The sequence below is a fragment of the Theropithecus gelada genome, chromosome X, assembly GCF_003255815.1.
Source record: "Theropithecus gelada isolate Dixy chromosome X, Tgel_1.0, whole genome shotgun sequence".
Taxonomy (NCBI): Eukaryota; Metazoa; Chordata; class Mammalia; order Primates; family Cercopithecidae; genus Theropithecus; species Theropithecus gelada.
In genome coordinates, this window is record NC_037689.1 from 31447046 (window position 1) to 31461839 (window position 14794).

Genomic DNA, 14794 nt, shown 5'->3' on the forward strand with positions numbered 1-14794 from the left:
AGCATGGCTTTGTCACCTGGTGCAGCCACGTCCTCATCCTCTCCTCATGCCTCATCCTCACGCCTCTCCTTGCCATGGGGCCTCGTGCGATGCAGCCCTCATTTTAGGGAGAGATGAAACAAGGGTTATACCTTTGTGGACTAAATACCTCCTTGAACATCTAGTTCCAAAATACATGAGGAGGGTTTTGGTTTATTTTGTTAGTGTTATTATTATTATTATGGTATATATTAAGAGATGGGTGCCTCACTATGTTACCTAGACAGGAGTGCAGTAGCTCTTCACAGGCGTGGTCATAGCACACACTGCAGCCTCCAACTCCTGGGCTCAGGTGATCCCGCCTCAGCCTCCTGAAGAGCTTTTTTGTATTGTTTTGTCATTTTTCTTGCTTTCTTACTAATTTTGTCAACTATGAGGAAAGAAATTTTTTCTTTCCTAATAGAGATTTTATGGATACTTTGGAAGATGAATACAGAGCTGTTTCAATTTGTATCCCGTTCTTAATGTCCTTACAGAAAATCTAAGAGCTGTGTCTTTGGATTCTTTTCCAGGAATTCCAGAGATTTCTAGCTGAAAACTTGGAGGCAAATTTTCCTTAAAAGGCCAGGAATTATGATGTTTTGAAGTCTCAGCACCTTTGGGTGGTGGTTTCCATCTTTAAGAGCACGAATCTGTCTCAGGGCGAAACTTCTGTGTAGATGACGTGTTCTCAGGATGTTTCACAACTTGCCTTGCTGGATGGGCCACATTTCCTTCCCCAAGTGCCGGTACCTTCAGATGTTGATGAGCTGTCACATCAGAAGTCACAGTCACTCACCATTATCAGCAACACTGCATACTCAAGTTTTCAGCCTTTCATAGCACATTAACAGAGCGATTAGGAAAACCGACTGCCATGACCGGAAGACTTCCTGGGTGCATGCCTTTCTGACAGGGAGAGTCAGGATCAAGGAGTCCCTTTCCTTCCAAAACAGTTCTACTAAAAAACAACCCATGGGCTCACACCTATAACACCAGCACTTTGGGCGACCAAACAGGAGGTCAAGGTAGGAGGATCGCTTGGAGGCCTGGAGATTGAGACCAGCCTGAGCAACATGTTGAGACCTCGTCTCTACAAAAAATAAAAATAAAAATAAACTAGCCAAGTGTGCTGACATGTGCCTGTAGTCCCACCTTCTTGGGAGGCTGAGGCAGGAGGATCGCTTGAGCCTGGGAGTTCAAGGCTGCAGTGAGCTGTGATTGCACCACTGCACTCCAGCCTGTGCAACAGAGTGAGACCCTGTCTCAAAAACAGAAAACAAACCTATGAGTATAAGTAATTTAAGCTGCTCAAGACATGTTAAATGCATGACCATGACTGCAAATTGCCAGTCAGTATGCTTTGTGTTGTAGGATATGAAAACTGTCCGCCCAGCCTGGCACTCAAGACAGTCAAAGCCTCTCAAAATATATACCAAAAAACAACCAGCAAATGATTTCACCTCTTTTTAAAAAAAGGCATTTATGCTTAAAAAATGTAATCAGGTGGGATTCTGTCCTTAAAAAATGTTTACAGAACTACTAAGAAACTTGCATTTACAAAACAGTTGCTGACAGTATTCCCCTGGCATATATGGGAAGGGAGACGGGGGCCGCTGAGCAGCATATGATAGTAATCAGGTTTCTTTCCCTCCTGCTTCCTGGGAGCCTGGACTCTACTTGCATTTAGACTCTGCTTCCTGCGGATCAGTCTTCAGGTTCCTGCTGAGCCACTTCAGCCCATTTGCCCTTTGCTCCCCCTTTTCTCTTTTGTGTTTTTTTTCCCTGAGGATTTTATCCTTTCCTGCTGCCTTTTTGGGCTTCATTTCCACTTCTGCAGAAGCAGGTTGAGCCGACAGCTTGGCAGACCTCTGGACTCTGCCTTGGCCACCCCGGGGCTGACCTGACCTTCCCCTTGGGCATCTTGGCGGCGCCTGGTGCCTGCTGCCCAAAAGCCTTATGAATCTGGATGCGCCGCACCTCCCTTCCCCGCCCGCTCAGGCCTCTGGGATCGCAGCAGGGGCCAGGAATTTTTTTTTTTTTTTTTAAGTCTCAACACATTTAGGTGGGGATTTCCATCTTCTAGGGGCTTCCCTGTTATCGGAGCACAAGTCTGTCTCACAGAGAACGTTCAGTGTGGACAAGGTGTTCTCATCTATTTCCCAACGTGCCTGTTTCTTGGATGAGTCAGGTTTTCTTTCTGAAGACGCCGAGCTCAATAAATTAAGCAGACTGAGAGGTGACTTCAGTGCTTGTCCTTGTCATGCAGATACTTTATCTCTGGAAAGTGAAGCATTGTTGAGGTGGTCAGAATTGATCAATTGCAGGTGTGACTCATAGCCCTTGAAATATGATACTGGACTTAAAAAAAAAAAAAAACAGCTACTTTTTCTCTTCTCATTTTGATTTCTGGTCACTGTGATTTTCCAAATCCCTCAAGCTGAAAACCCTATGGCAGGTGGCGTGGCCAGGTCCTTCCTTCCCAGCCTCTGGAGCTGGTGCATTACTCCCGTGATTTTCTCTGCCTCTTTCCCCAAGAGTTCTGCAGAGATGTAGTGGTGGTGCCCATCAGGGTCGTTGTCCTTGTCGTTTTATTCTTATTGCCAAAGAAATTCATTTGTGTGTGACTATAAGAGTCTTCCAGAAGCAGCTGCTGTAGTGATGAGTTCACTCCCCCACTGCCATGGCTGCCTTCGCTGGGCCCCCACTGCCTGCAGGACAGCGTCCAGATTCCCATTCCAGGGCGAGGTCCTCGTCTTCCCCCACATCTGCCCTATCTTCAGACACGCACCCGCACACACACTCATGCCTCAGGCCTCCTGCCTCCTGCCTCCACGCCCTTCTTCATGGGGAAGCCTCTGCGGAAGGCCTTCCCAGCCTTTTCTAGTTGCCGTTTCTATTTGGAGGCCTTCTTATCTCCACCCGAGACAGAGGATCACATCCCCCTCATGCTGCCACTGCAGGGACCCCATTCTTTTCAGCGTGAGCCTGCTCCCCCGCTGCACTCAGGATGCCTTCACCCTCATGGGACTTCATTGGGATTGTCTCTTCAGCGAAGTATCAACAACTTTGTTCCATAAAAGACTTTGATTAACTGTTTTTTTCCTGCTCTTCCTAGAGAAAACATTTCCATGAGAACAATGAGGCATTCTGCACGTTAGGAGACATTGAACTCTAATCAGGGCCGTAAGAGTGAGTTTCCATACAGAATATCAGTTAAAAACTAAGACAACAGTATTTGCCTGGGTGTGTGGACTTGGTGCTTTGGGTCTGTGAGTGCCTATAGCATGGCACCTGGGCTGGCATCGTCGTGGGTCGGGGGTGATTGACTTCCTAGCTTTTGGTAGAGGGACTTTTTGAGGTTAGAGCAAGCGAGAGCAAAGATTTTTCCTAAGTACTACAGGACAGAACTGCCTCATTTGTGGCTCTGGCACTCCACAGACATTAGGCGGCTGTCACTAATCGGTGCAGTGCCAAGTGCTTCCTTAGCTTGTAGACCTGGGACTATGACAAAATGAGCATCATCGTGATGCTATCATGCATGCGGCACTAGGGATGCCACAGGCCCAGTCCTTAATTAAGCCTAATTAATTCTACTGAACTTGAGAAGTTCAGTGGGGCAAAGAGAATAGAATGGAGGTTTTCAAAGCTGCTGCTGCTTTCCTGACTACTTTCCCCATAGCACCATAAACATGTAGAGGTACTTTCTCTGGACAAGGAAGCCAGGGGAAAAAATGAAGACTTTATCTCCCAAACCAAAACACATTTTTGCTGGGAAATGTAGGTGGAGTGTGGTGGGGGAAGGCAGATGGATGTTGTGGAATGCGGCCTTCGTATCTAGAGGGGAAGCTTTAGGAATCTTTGCAGATGAGAAGAAACAGCATCATGTTATCCTTTGCAGTGAAGTCAGAGCAACTGACAGCCCTTTCTGAGAGTCTTGCAGGACTTGTTACACATGCGCTTGTGGGAATGAGACACATTCCCACCGAAAACCCCACCCAGTCACCACTGAGTCAGACACAGAACTGTCACCCTGAAGAAGTGCTGCTTCAAAAGCTGTCCCAAGACCCTACAAGCCATTAGTCTTCATGGTTTTGCCTAAAGATTTTCCTGTGATACTTAAATTCAAACATGTCATTGTGGAGAGGACACAACTTCATTTATTTTTGTTTTTATTTTAATTTTATTTATTTATTTATTTTTGAGATGAAGTCTCACTCTGTCGCCCAGGCTGGAGTACAGTGGCGTGATCTCGACTCCCTGCAACCTCCATCTTCCGGGTTCAAGCGACTCTCATGACTCAGTCTCCTGAGTAGCTGGGATTATAGGCATGCGCCACCAAGCCTGGCCAATTTTTTGTATTTTTAGCAGAGATGAGGTTTCACCATCCAGGTCAGGTTGGTCTCGAACTCCTGACCTCGTGATCCACCCACCTTGGCCTCCCAAAGTGCTAGGATTACAAGCGTGAGCCACCATGCCTGGCCTTTTTATTTTTTTGAGACAGGGTCTTGCTCTGTCACCCAGGCTAGAGTAGGGTGGCATGATAACAGCTCACTGCAGCCTCAACCTTCTAGGCTCAAGTGATCCTCCTGCCTTAGCCTCCCAAGTACCTGGGTGCCTCCCGAGTAGCTAGGTGCCTCCTGAGTAGCTGGGTGCCACCATATCTGGCTAATTTTTTTACCTTTTTTTTTTTGTAGCGACAGGATTTCTTTTGCTATATTACCCAGGCTAGTCTCGAACTCCTGGACTCAAGCAATCCTTCCACCTTGGCCTCCCAAAGTGGTGGGATTCCAGGCATGAGCCACTGCTCTCAGCCCTAGACACAGTTTTAAAGCTCACCATATATCACTTTTATAGTGGGTCAAAATAGTTTCCTTGATTTTATTTTACTTTTTTTTAATTTTAATTTTTTGAGACAGAGTCTGACTCTGTCACCCAGGCTGGAGTGCAGTGGCATGATATCAGCTCACTGTAGCCTCCACCTCTCAGGAGCAAGCAATTCTCATGCCTCAGCCTCTCGAGTAGCTGGGATTACAGGCATGTGCCACCATGCCCAGCTAATTTTTGTTTGTATTTTTAGTAGAGACAGGGTTTCACCGTGTTGGCCAGGCTGGTCTTGAACTCCTGACCTCAGGTAATCCCCCTGCCTTGACCTCCCAAAGTGCTGGGATTACAGGCCTGAGCCATCGCACTCAGCCCCTTGTTTTTAGATATTGAGGAATGCATAACTTTTTATTGTGGTAATGAGGAAAAAGAGACCAGAAGTCTTAGGGTCTGGAGTTAGCAGCCATGGATAACACGTGGATAGAAAAAAACTTCTGCGGTCTTTCAACAAGGTGGAATTCCTGACAGGCAAGAAAAGTCACTAAGACCTGAAGTCTCCAAAACAAAAGACCAGCTCCAGGATGCCAAGAGCTTCCTTGGAATCCCTGGACCCCCAGATGTCTGTAACTTGCCTCCTTATACACACCTCATTTTTACTGTCTTTCCCACCCTGCCTGGATACTCTTATTTGGTTCAGGGGGAATAGAATGAGCAAAGTCAGCCACGTCAACATGTAGGCTTTCTAGCATTGAAATACAGATGAGAGTAGGTCATTCCAGCCACAGCACTTAGCAGTGACCTAGAGAAACAGATAGCGCCCTTCATCTCTGATCCATCCTCCTGAGGCACAGCCTGGAAGGAGCCTTTCCTCTGTGCAGAAACCTTGGGGGAGGGTTGCTCCAGATCCCCAGCCTCCTGGCCGGCCCCTTGGTCTCCCTCTTGGGGCATGTCGAAACCCAGTCTCCACCAGGTATTGCCTGCCTTTTGCTATTCCTTGGCTGTGTGTGCAACCTTGGCGGGTGGAAGCTTATTTACAGTCTATAAAGACATCGGGATAAAATCCTCTAGAACTTTTGGAACCAGTTGGTGACTGAAAAAATTGCTGCGTATTTTTGTTAGGAGTGGTTTTAAAATTTTGTTTATGGTATTGACTAGCAGTGAATAATTGCTTTATTCACAAGAGTTCAGTTGTCCTCAGATGTAGGTGGAGATTTCAGGAAAATATGCAGCTTCAGAATTGAGGCATTGTAAGTTACTTAGCACCTAGCTTCTCCTGGCCCCCCACCCCAAGAAGTAAGCTTGAATCCAAAGCACCTAGCTTTTCAACTGCCAGAAGAATGGACGGCATTAGCTTCAGGCTCACTCTTGGAAGTTATTCTCGGGTTAGCCATGGCATGCAGCTGGGTAGCAGTGAACTCAAAGCTGTATGCTGATATGCTTGTAACCAGTGATTTCTTCTTACTGGTTTCCTAGCAGTTTTAAAGCTTTTTGGTGTAAAACAGAGTTGGCAAACCATTTTTGGAACAAGCCCAGTAGTAAATATTTTTGGCTTTGTGGGCCAAGCGACTCAATTCTGCCCTGTAGCAGTATGTAAACCAGTGGGTGTGGCTGTATTCCAGTAAAACTTTGGGGGGTGGGAGGGGGAAAGAAAGCAGCTGGCTCATTGGCTCACTGGCCAGTGTGCCAGAAAATCGGCAGATTAGCTGGAATGAATTGCTGTTGAGTTCCATTTTACTGTATAGGAAAATCTAGGTTAATAAAAGTTACAGAATATAGGCCGGTCACGGTGGCTCATGCCTCTAATCTCAGCACTCTGGGAGGCCCAGGCGGATGGATCACAAGGTCAAAGGAGTTCGAGACCAGCCTGGCCAATGGGGTGAAACCCTGTCTCTACTAAAAATACAAAAATTAGCTGGGTGTGGTGGCAGGCGCCTGTAATCCCAGCTACTCAGGAGGCTGAGGCAGGAGAATTGCTTGAACTGGGAGGCAGAGATTGCAGTAAGCCGAGATCACACCACTGCACTCCAGCCTGGGTGACAGAGTGAGACTCTGTCTCAAAAAAAAGAAAAAAGGGAAAAAAAGCTATAGAATGGATGGCATTCAGGCTGTTAGGGAGTCAGTCAATACACATTGGGAGGATACTGTGTTTAGCACTGAGTAGTGAATATCTTAACATACACAGCATGGTATAGTAATCAGATTAGGGCTATGACAAAAAACAGATACATGTTAGCAAGGATATGGAGGCATTGGAACCTTCATACACTGATGGTGGGAATGTAAAAACGGTACAGCTACTGTAGAAAACAGCCTGGAAGCTCCTCAGGTTGTTAAATGTAGTTATAGGGCCCAGCAATTCCACTTTATAATAGCCAAAAGTAGACACTGATGAATAGATAAAATGTGGTCTCTCCATACAAGTGAATGTTATTCAGCCATAAAAAGAAATGAAGTACTGCTACATGCTACAATGTAGGTGAACTTGGAAAGCATCGTGCTAAGTGAGAGAAGCCAGACCCAAGAAGCCACATATTGTATGACTCCATTTATATGAACTGTCTAGGACACGCAAATTCATGGACACAGAAAGTACATTTGTGGTTGCCAGAGGCTGGAGGGATTAGAAGCTGAGTAGTAATGAGCACAAGGTTTCTTTCGGGGTTAGGGGAAATGCCCTAATATTGATGGTTGTGATGGTTGTACAACTCTGAAAATACTAAAAGCCGTGCTTTATTTGAGTGAATATATGGTATTTGAATTATATTTCTATAAAGTTATTACAAAAACAGTCTAGTTCCAGGATTAATGTATGAGAAATAATTAATAAATAATTTAAAATGGTCCAAAATTATTGTCTGGTTAAAGGAAATCTAGAAAATGAATCAGTATCTTCAGGTCCCCTGTTTTCCATTGTGTGTGTTTCCGAGCTTTCCCATTCCCTGGATAAACAGGAGTCGTGTCCAGGGAAGGCAGGCCAGGGTGAGGGGTATAGTACATCCCTGATCCCCTGAGTGGTAATAAGGTCAGCCCCCTGGGGCCCATTCCCGCCAAGCTTGAGGTATGTCTGTTGCTTTCCAAGGACCTGCTCTGCCTCAGGAATTGCTGCTCGTGGAAGGCTCATGGAATATGCTTCTCTGTTACAGATTGAAGAGGGCAGTAAAGCCGCGGCGGTCGACAAGTTACTGGCTGGAGATGAGATCGTCGGCATCAATGACATTGGTCTCTCAGGGTTTAGACAGGAAGCGATTTGCCTGGTGAAGGGGTCCCATAAGACCCTGAAACTGGTCGTCAAAAGGTAAGACCTGAGCTTCCTCCCACATTTACCACGACACACAGGAGTGAGTGGAACATCAAAGTGGGAGTCCAGTTGTCCCACCCACATCACTGCAGAGATCTCGATTGGGACATGCACTTAGAGTTATATGTCTCGGCCAAGCGTGGGCCCAGCATCAAGTGTCCGAACAGTTCCTAATTTTATTACAACTGATTTTTATAAATGTTAATGTATTAAGTGGATTTGAATACTCGTATCTTTCCTTTGGCAATATGTAGATTATTTTCTTGGCAGGCAGAAAACTCTGCTTATGCTCCCAGTGAGGTGACATGTTGTTGCCTGTCTTGTACACAAGGTGGCAGGCCACTGCGCTTTCTGTTTTCGTGCTAGAAAGAGAGTGACTGTCACGAAGATGCCAGCCGCCAAGGGTTTAGAGCGCTGTGCTGAGGTCTGGAGGGAGGGTCTGGAGGGAGCTGGCTGTCTATTCCTGTACATTACATGTCACTTGGAGCTTGGATGGTTTTAAGAGGTTAGAAAGTGAACTTGGGGACATGATGCTTTTATATACAGGAACTAAAGCAATACTCCTGTGTACCACAAGAATGTTGGTGATATGTCGCTTTCAAAGAGAAATAACTCTCCACCTTGGTTTTATAGTTGGCTTATTAATAGGAAAGTGCTTACACATCCTTTTTGGCAAAATTAGCATGTTCTTTTGAAGGCTGGCTGTAAATTTTAATTAATTGACTCACATTTATTTCCATTTTTAGTACAGACATGAAGATATCTTCCTTTTTTATGAAAAAAAAATTTTTTTCAAGTCTGGCCAAGTGAAGTAGTGTGCGTGGAGAGGAACAAAGAAATCTGTAACTGGTTGTGACTAATTATTTGTAAACACCGCTGCATTCAAACCAGCCAAGACAAATACCTAAAGGCTTTTTTGAAGTGGGGGTGATTGGAGGTACCAAAACAGTATCCAAAGAAAAGGTTCAGAAATGAGGAAGGGCCAGACGTGGTGGCTTATACCTGTAATCCCAGCACTTTGGGAGGCCGAGGCCGGAGGATCACTTGAGCCCAGGAGTTCGATCGAGATCAACCTGGGCAACATAGTGAGACCCCCATCTCTCTAAAAAAATTTTTTTTAAATTAGCTGGGCATGATGATGCGCGCCTGTGGTCCCAGTTACTCGAGAGGTTGATATGGGAGGATTCTTTGAGCCTGGGAGGTCGAGGTTACAATGAGCCGTGAGGGTGCCACTGTACTTCATCCTGGGTGACAGAGCGAGACCCTGTCTCAAAAAAAAAAAAAAAGGAAGGAAAAACATGTTTTGCCTCATGAATTTAGCAAAGTCATTTGTAAGTGGTACATGCCATTCCTGAGCACCCTTTTAACAACTCTTTGTAGATCAGAAAGTAAAATCTCAGAATGGTGGTTTCTGAGCCATTGGGGAGGGTGGGGCATGAGAGGCACCATGACACTGTGTTATGGTTCCTCTGTGATCACCGTTGTAACCCTCCTATAGCAGCACGTTTGTTCTTACACGATTCAGTTAACTTAGTGGAATGCTGGTGATGGTGAGGGAAGCTTGTTCTGCAGAGGTAAGACGAGGAGTTATAAATTGGCTCCGGGGGTCATCATCCCGCTGCCAAGGCTGACTGCAACTGCCTTTTCTTCTGTCTCCTGTACTGTCTCGTTCTGGGCTCCCAGAGCCCCCAAAACACTGGGCTGTGCTTGTGGTCTTACTGTCTGTCTTCTCTTCTTCGATGGAGACACCAGCTTAGTCAGCATAGCTGGCCAACTTTGTATCACCAGGGCATAGCTACGCATAGAAATTTCTAGCATCGGAGTTCTTAAGTCAGAAGGTGTGTGCGTTGTGAATGTTCGGAGACATTTCTGAGTTTCTCAGACCCCTTTTACATCATCTCTAGCATAGGATATTTGTAGTTTGTTTGTTTGTATTCTCTGTGAATGTGATAGGTGAAATATGGTTTTATATTTACATTTGCATTTCCGTAGTTACGAGAGTGAAGTCAGGTATCGTTCCATGTGTTTAGAAGAATGGTAGATGTGATTCTTTTTTTGAGCTAGAAGTACATATTTAGTGATAAAGATGGACAGTCTAATATCTGTTCAAAGGAAAGCCATGCCACAGGAGAACTGGTTGATGGGAGGAGAGAGAGAAGCCTCAGGGCATCTGCTGGTTGGTTTCACTGAGTAGGTACTTAAAAGACTCTTGGGAAAAGGGATTAAACTTTGCCCTGAAGGATCTCCGGGAGCCACTGTGTAGAATCCCCATTTTGTGTTCTGCAGACCCACTTTCCTTTAAATGAGAGATGTGGACAAAATGATAATGTGGTTTAGATGGAATTTTATTTAAGTAATATGTGTAACGAGATATAAAGCAGCAGAGTTTATTTACAAATTTTTATTTCCAAACACACTTTCAATAACTGTGTTAGGAAAAAAACCCACAAGCTGTTTTTCCTCTGCTCTCACACAACACACAACACGGAAGACTTCTGTGACCCAATGTGCATAGAACTTCTAAGACTCCAGCTACCCTTATGTGGTTTTCCTTATTACAAAAGCACCAATGGGTGCTTTCAAAATTGTTCTTCTTAAAGCCAGAACACATATTCTTCTCTATCTAAATTTAAATCTCTATTTAAATCTCCCCGCCCTCCTCTTTCTCCATTCCTAGGCAACCACTAATCTGCCTTCTGTCTCTATGGATTAGGTAGCATTTTCTAGCATTTTATGTAGAGCTCCAGGATGGAGCGTGTACCCTTACAAGTGGCTAGTTCATGAAAAGAACTCTGCAGGTAGTTCATAGATTGAGACACCAACATATTCATATTCTATATTGCTCTGCTTAAAAGCATGATCAAGTGGTAAACTAGCTCGCCCAAGCCTTGTTTGACTGGTTGCAGTTGTCTGCCCCCATCTGCAAAAGTGTAATGAGGGAAAGAGGTACATCCATCTCAGTGTAAAGCGCAGAAATCCATGGTTTTTTGAGACAGGTTCCTGCTCTTTTGCCTAGGCTGGAGTGCAGTTGTGCAGTCATAGCTCACTGTAGCCTCGAACTCTTGGGCTCAAGCGATCTTCCCAAAGTGCTGGGATTACAGGCATGAGCCATCGCACCTGGCCTCTCCGTGGTTTTTTAAACATCATTTGAATAGTGGTTCATAAACTCCCCTCCCTGTAGTGACAGCTGCTACACGTCTTATTTTGTAGGCTCGTTTTATCTTTGTGTGTGTGGGGACCAGGGGACCAGGTGGCCAGGATAGGATTGCGATGGGCCACTTTCACAAAGTGGTGGCATCTTGTTTCACAGGCATGGGCAACGCGGACCTTGTCGTTGAGAAGCTGGTGCTGGGAAAGCGATGCAGGAGGAGACAGGCGGATCACTATCTCCACAGACAAATGAGGGCCAGAGCTTCCTCTTGCCCAGCGTGGGGGGAGCTGGAGACAAAGAGCGTGTAACAGTCAGCCCTACCAAGTGCACGTATGTTCTTCTTTGTGAGGCCCAGGTGGCATCCACGGCCCGAGATGTCAGGGGAGGGGTGCTGACCGATACTCAGATCTATCGGTTAGGTCAAGAGGAGAGGATGAGGCTGGCAGTTTTGCTTTTCTCTTTCTTCCCAGGTGGTTTGTTGTTCCGTCTCTACTTGGCTGGGGAAGTGCTCCTTGCAGGAAAGTTCAGGGCAGACGTGTAGCCTTTGTGTGTGTGTGTGTGTGTGTGTGTGCGTGCGCGCGTGCACACGTGTGCGTGTGTTTCCAGTTTTTTTCCTCTGCACTGTTTTCCTGGGTGCCCAGGCCCACCCCTGGAGAGTCCTGAGCAGGTCTTGAATAGATCTGGGCTGTGGAATTTTCACACAGAGCCACAGGCCATTTCACTGGGCATTTGCAGCAGGTCTACCACTTGCTAGCCTTATGCACAAGTTCTTGGGAAGGTTAAGGCCAGAAACTGGGTGGCCCTTTGGCATTTTCCTCATTAACTTAACCCAGTTGGGTTAGCACAAAAAGGAGGTCTGCCTGATGCCCTCAGGCTGCTCCAGAGGAGAGGGAGCAGAGTTGGGAGGGTGGGGAAGGACTGAGAAGGGGACAGCGGCTCCTCGCTTAGCTGGGCTCATCCTGTCCACTCGGTGCCAGGGACCGTGGCTGTTGCCTGTTGCTGTCTTCTCTCTGAAATCTGCATTAACAGCTCTGGGGAGAGAGTCGTCCGTTCTTCTCCCTTCAGAGGCAAATGGCTGTTAAGTTCAGCTTCTAAAAAGTACCCATAATTTCAAACACCCTAGGGAAAATTTCTTTTAAATATCACATCATAAATTATTTTCTAAAGCTTTGCAATTACCCTTTTGGCTTTTTCCCCAAATATGCATTATAATATTAGTCTTGTTTACAGCAAAATCCGCCTGCCACCTTGTCATGGAACCCACTCTGGGCAGTTTCTCTTGAACGGTCATGTGTTGCGAGTCATTTTGTAGGGGCCAAATCGTGGATAGGGTTGATTCATGTCACTTCCTGCCTCTTTGCTGGCAGCTCTAAACCCTCTTGTGAATCTAATTACATCCACTAAGCTTGCATTCAGGAGCCGCTTAGCCGCAGAGGGGAGGTTTTTTCCAGCAGGCTGTAAGGGTTTGCGAGACCATGTGGTGTGGTCCTGCATTTGAAGAGAAGAGGCTGGATGTCGAGGGACAGCACTCTTGTTTGCTAGGAGCTAATTTCTTACAACATGTGTCCCCTCTTGGGCGTTGCTAAGGTGCCCTGACTGCTGCTCCAAGCCCACGTTGTGCTGTGTCCCCCTCTGCTGCTGGCTCCTTGGAGCTGTCCTGGAGCAGGTGGCCCTGCAGCCCCAAGGTTGATTAGCACAGATGTTCTGGGAGCTGCTACTCACAACGGTGGCAGCAGTAAGGGGCCGCCTAAGACGTCAGCAGGTTTACATCCCCACCCCACTCCCGCAGCACCCCACCCCCTCCAGAGCTACTCCTGAGGCAGAAATGGTGTGTGGTCAGACGGAGGGCATGCTCCTTAGTGGGGACACTGGAGGACGTCAGGTGAAACCCATGCCTTCGAGGCTGTCTGATGTCTTTGTCTGTGATTCAGGAATGGGTATTTCTATCCTGTGAACATTTGGGGGCTAATGGCTGTTTGCTACTCTGCTTATTTTCTTGTTAAAACAAAGGAGACCCTGACTTGTTTAGGCTATTTTCCATTATGGTATTTATTTTGAGTGAAGGAAAGAAGGGAGAGAGGGAGGGAGGGAGGATGGGAGGAAGGAAGGATGACATCTCACTTTGTTGCCCGTGCTGGAGTGCAGTGACTACTGACAGGCACAGTCATAGCTCACTGCAGCCTCAAACTCCTGGGCGCAAGTGATCCTCTTGCCTCAGCCTACTGAGTAGCTGGGACTACAGGTGCATGTCACCATGCCCAGCTTACTGTTTTTGTTTTTTTAATTTAATTTTATTTTTTCTATCGTTTTGTGACAGAGTCTCATTCTTTTGCCCAGGCTGGAGTGCAGTGGCACGATCTCGACTCACTGCAACCTTTGCCTCCCGGGTTCAAATGATCCTCGTGCTTCAGCCTCCCCAGTAGCTGGTACTACAGGCATGTGCCACCACTCCTGGCTAATTTTTGTATTTTTAGTAGGGATGGGGTTTCGCCATGTTGGCCAGGCTGGTCTTGAACTCCTGGCCTCAAGGGATCTGCCCCACTTGGCCTGCCAAAGTGCTGGGATTACAGGCGTCAGCCACCGCACCTGGCCAGCTTATTGTTTTTATTAAGTAAAATCAGGAGAAAAAAAACCACATAGATCAAATTGTTTTATTTTGGGGAAAGTTACTTCTATTGGGGTTTTGCCTTAGTGTGTGGTTTAGGTAATTTAATCAGATGAATCAATGTTTGCAAATAGTGATGGTTGTTAATATAGTAAGACTTACAGAGAATGTTTAGCTTACTTTTGTGTTTATTTGGGGTCTCTGGAGGACCTGTATGTGCTGTGCAGTGGGATCCACACTGTACAGGTTAAGGTTATTTTGAGGTTCGAGGAATTGAGAAGTTAGCATCAGCATTAGCAATGAAGTTTAAATGACTTTTTTTTTTTTTTTTTTTTTTTTATGGGTTCTGCAAATGGCGTAGGCTTTTATTTTTAAAAATGGAGCAGCTCTAATGAGATCCACCAAATTGAAAGCCCTGAGCTTTAGGAGAAAAGGTTGATGTACACTGGTTGAATTCCCGGTTTGCTATTGGCTTGGAAGGAAGAGTGTTCTGGTGAAATTTTGAGAGCAGACCCTGGGAATGTCCTCCCTTGAGACTTGAGGGCGCAGGGATCTGGGAACAGGTCTTCGTGTCTGTCGTCTGGGAGGTAGTGTCCTGCGAGAGGCAGCAGCCCAGCAGACACCAAGGGCCCCTGGGCTCGCATGCTGACCTCTTAGTGGGCTTGGCAGGGCAGGAGGCCCACATGTAGCTTCTGTCCAGTGTGCCACTTGCCCTTGCAGTCACCCCTAAAGGACAGGTAGATGAAGCCTTTGCAGGTTGAGATGCCCCCAGAGGCTCTGTCCGTCCCACACTGAGCACACTGAGCGGGTCCCCTCTCTGTCCATCCCATCCTTGGCTGTGGCAGCACTGGCACGCTGTGGCATGTTCTGCTCTGCACTGGCCGCTTTGTCCAGATGG

The 14794-nt window shown here is 46.5% G+C and overlaps 1 protein-coding gene across 1 annotated transcript in view; it reads left to right on the forward strand.

Moving 5' to 3' along the window:
* SHROOM2 (shroom family member 2) overlaps nt 1-14794 on the forward strand; it is a 164962-nt gene that overhangs the window by 78957 nt on the left and 71211 nt on the right. The window contains exon 2 of the mRNA XM_025371818.1: nt 7986-8137. Within this exon, the coding sequence (XP_025227603.1) occupies nt 7986-8137 (152 nt within the window). The remainder of the gene's footprint in view (nt 1-7985; nt 8138-14794) is intronic.